The sequence below is a fragment of the Clarias gariepinus genome, chromosome 11, assembly GCF_024256425.1.
Source record: "Clarias gariepinus isolate MV-2021 ecotype Netherlands chromosome 11, CGAR_prim_01v2, whole genome shotgun sequence".
Taxonomy (NCBI): Eukaryota; Metazoa; Chordata; class Actinopteri; order Siluriformes; family Clariidae; genus Clarias; species Clarias gariepinus.
Genome location: NC_071110.1, coordinates 23,506,483 through 23,510,075, shown reverse-complemented (window position 1 = coordinate 23,510,075; position 3,593 = coordinate 23,506,483). Strand labels below are relative to the sequence as shown.

The following is a 3,593-nucleotide window of genomic DNA, read 5'->3' as shown; positions in this document are numbered from 1 at the left end:
TAGCAACGATAGCTCACCAGTAATGTGTAATTCTGCGGTCCCGCTGCTTCGCATGTCTGAAGGGGAGGCCGCCTAACTAGTGAGCGAGGAGCGATATTGATTTGGGCGCACGCCGTGACAGGCTGAAAAAACTGTCTCAGAAAAATCTGTGTCAGATTAATGTGCAAAAACTATATAATAAAACTATATAAGACCACATGCCTTTATAAGACTCAACTTTTATTTAAGCGCACTCACAATAACGAAAAAACTTTGTGATTTTGTAAAGTGTTGTGATTTTGTAAGTGTTGTAAGCTGCGCTGTTTTGTATTGTTTTTGGTGAACTTGACGCGTTCATAATCATTAGTCTACTTCTGCCGGTGCGCTCTGAAAAACTTCATGCATGCGGCTGAGCGCTGATTAAAACTATGGAGTAAATTGAAGAGGAGAATCACGATGCCGAGTCGAAGTCCTGAGCCCAAACCTCATTTAAATTAAATTAACAAATATTATAAGTAAAAAAACAATAGCCCATGTTTAGAAACCGTTTATAAATTCTTTCCGACATGAGTTGGCCCGGTGTTATGCGCAGAGCGCCGGGAGATTTCCTGAAGCTCAGAAATCACTGGGCATGTTTTCTAAATAGCCGCTATCTTTAATAACTAATGGAGGTTTTGAGCTGTATACACACGCATTCCTGCCTAAACAACTCTTAAAACTACACCTGTAACACAATAAACAGTAATATTTCAAACATTCTGTAGGCTGATATTTGGAGAAAGGAAAGAATAATGAATAAACCAGTTGTTGGGTCAAAATATCCCAACCAGGTGTTCATTTGTAAACTACATCTCATATAAACCAACATGAGCAACCCAACAATCTGTTTAAAGTACCTGAAATAATCCAGAACTTAAATAACAATAAAACGATACAGAGATACGCTGTATAACAGTCACTGTTGTATTTACGGCAACGAGCGAAAATGTCATTTTGCGCCACCTGGCGGCCATTTTACGAATGACTTTGAAATGCAACTGATTTATTTTGGCCGCTGACGTTTTTACGCGGCGGTGAGCGCGACGGTAATAACCATTCCAATTGATCAACTACTGTAGCTACAGTATATATATTTTCACAAATCTGACTGAAAGGCTCATTATACAGTTGTTTGTCTCCTCTGGTGTGAAATTCAAGATTATTTACAATCCTTCACATCTACCCTCATTTGGCCTTTTTTTAACAAAAAGTGTCTTAGAAAATTTTAATCAATATACTGTTTCCTGTGAATGAGTGAGCAGGATAAATTTCACATCATTTCGAAGCAAAGATGACAGACTACAAGATCAAGTTTTGTCAACAAAATTTTAAAAAGTGTTTTGTGGCCTTATTTTGGTGACTTTTTTTGTTTTTAATACCCAACCAGCTGTTATTTTTCTCCCAAAAAAAAAAAAAAAAGTTGTGCATACATGCTGCTCGCATATTACTGTAGCCCACACTGCTACAAAATATCTTCAGACCTCAGAGGTTATTAAATGAAATTATAATTTTAAAACTTGGTTTGATTATCTCAATTATTTAAATATGATAAATATGCTAATTAAATAAAATTTTCTTTGCAGTTAAACAGTTGTCCCCTGTTGCTGTGATTTACTAGAAAATAGCAATTCCACATCAATTGTTGTATGAAACTGGCATCAGGTAATGACAACTATGATCCAGTAATGAAGTGTTTACACAACTATATTTAAAAAGTGACATATTTTAAAAGTGTAAAATTCAAAAATTACTGCAGTTTACCATGCCAAGTCAAAAAAGGTAAGCAATGTAAAAAAAAAACAAAAAAAAACAAATACACAAATAAGTTTCAGGCAAACCTACAAAACCTTTTTTCATCAGTTGTTGCATCCATTCATTGTGAAGATTAAGGCATCAAAAAGTTGTCAAAACAATATCACTAGGCAGCTTAAAAAATAAAAAGTTAAAGAGCTCACTAATGTTACAGAATGTCTAATGGTCTGTTTAGACTGGTCTTATTTTTATTTTTTTCTTTTCAAACACTGCTGGAAATGGCAGGCAGTACCACACAAAGCATAATGCTTTAAAACAATACAGAATTTTTCATCTCGAACACCATAAACCAGTGGACTAAGACTGCGTGGTACAAACAAGAAAACAATAAAATTGGAATATCTTACATTCCTAAATGTTAATTCTTCAACCTTCCAATATGCCATTTCTATATATGGGTTGAATAATTGCATCATGCACAGAAACAGCTGAACACCATGAAGCAGCACTGTTCTGAGACTCTTATTGGTTGATTTCTTTTTCTCAGAGGAAGCAGCTCTGGCTGCAATCATTATTTTAATGTAGGTGAAGACAGTAATAATCACCATAAACAGAAAAAGGGCAACACACAATGCAGCACGACCATGTCCCTGCCAGTCTTTAGATATCAGTGACTCTGCACTACACACAGCAGAGGAAAACAGAGCAGCAGTTGGGGCTGCTGTCCAATAGCCTAAAAAAATAAATGCTGGAATAATAGAACTTATAATCCATATGATAAAAAGCCCATAAAATCTGGTCCTACCGGTGGAAATTTCAGCATGTCTCAAAGGCATGCATATAGCCACATAGCGTTCCAGACACATTGCCACCAAGGTCAGTGGTGTACAGCAGGTCAAAAAATTCTGAAGTAGTGAACAAAGACTACAGATAAATATGTTCACTGGATACTGCAAATAATTGTCAACAGCCAGCAAGTAAGCTTGAAATATAAACGCAGTGTCAACAAACAGGGTTTGTGCAAACAAAACATATCTAGTTTCATCTCTAAATGCCTCTTTTTTTATAAATGTCAATATCATTAAACAGTTTACATAGAAAAAAATTACAACCAGGATCTGCAATAACAAGAACTTCTCAAACGAATGCTTTGTAACATCAGATAACAAATTACTGGTTGTATTACCATTTACTCCTGCACTCTGCATGTCTGTAAAAATAACAGCTTATTAACTACTCATTAATTTGTGTGTTCAGGTAGGGGAACAGGAACAAAGCAACATGTTTATGACATTTATACAGATCTAGTGGTGAGCGGGGGTTGAGGGGTTGGGACGAACCCTAGTAGTGATTATTCGCTCTCTCTCTCCCTCTACTGCCTGGTGAAAATAGGTCATACATTCAGATTTCTTTTAATTGCCTTTAGCTTTGATTTAGTCATGCAGTGTGATATTATTTATGTATAAAAATTATTCTAGATATACTTCCAGAACTGCTCTTTCACAGTCATGGAATAGACCTGTGCCATATTGAAAGAAAAAAAAATCTACAGATGGGATAACCTGGTTATCCAATGCATTTAAGTGACTTAATTTTCTTGCATATCATTGCTTAGCCTAGACCTGACTAAAGCAACCCCAGGTCATAAAACTGCTTTCAGAGGGTTGTACAATGGCCCATGGCAGGTTTTGTATGTAATGTATCATTAAAAATTTGCAGCAATATGATCACTTATAACATAGTACCAACACTTCAAAGGACTGTGTTGAAAAATTGAAGGTGGCCAAGTCTACCTGGTGACTTTAATCCATTTATTTCACCCC

The 3,593-nt window shown here is 35.9% G+C and overlaps 1 protein-coding gene across 1 annotated transcript; it reads right to left on the bottom strand.

The window, feature by feature from the left end:
* Positions 1 to 2,018: 2,018 nt before the first annotated feature.
* On the bottom strand, positions 2,019 to 2,978 carry LOC128533716 (odorant receptor 131-2-like). The gene has a single exon (XM_053508018.1). It carries the CDS (start codon positions 2,976 to 2,978, stop codon positions 2,019 to 2,021), a length of 960 nt encoding a protein of 319 aa, XP_053363993.1.
* Between the last annotated feature and the right edge of the window lie 615 nt (positions 2,979 to 3,593).

Coding starts and splice junctions, on each gene's coding strand:
- LOC128533716 (XM_053508018.1), bottom strand. CDS start 2,978: ATGCAGAGTGCAGGAGTAAATGGTAATACAACCAGTAATTTGTTATCT.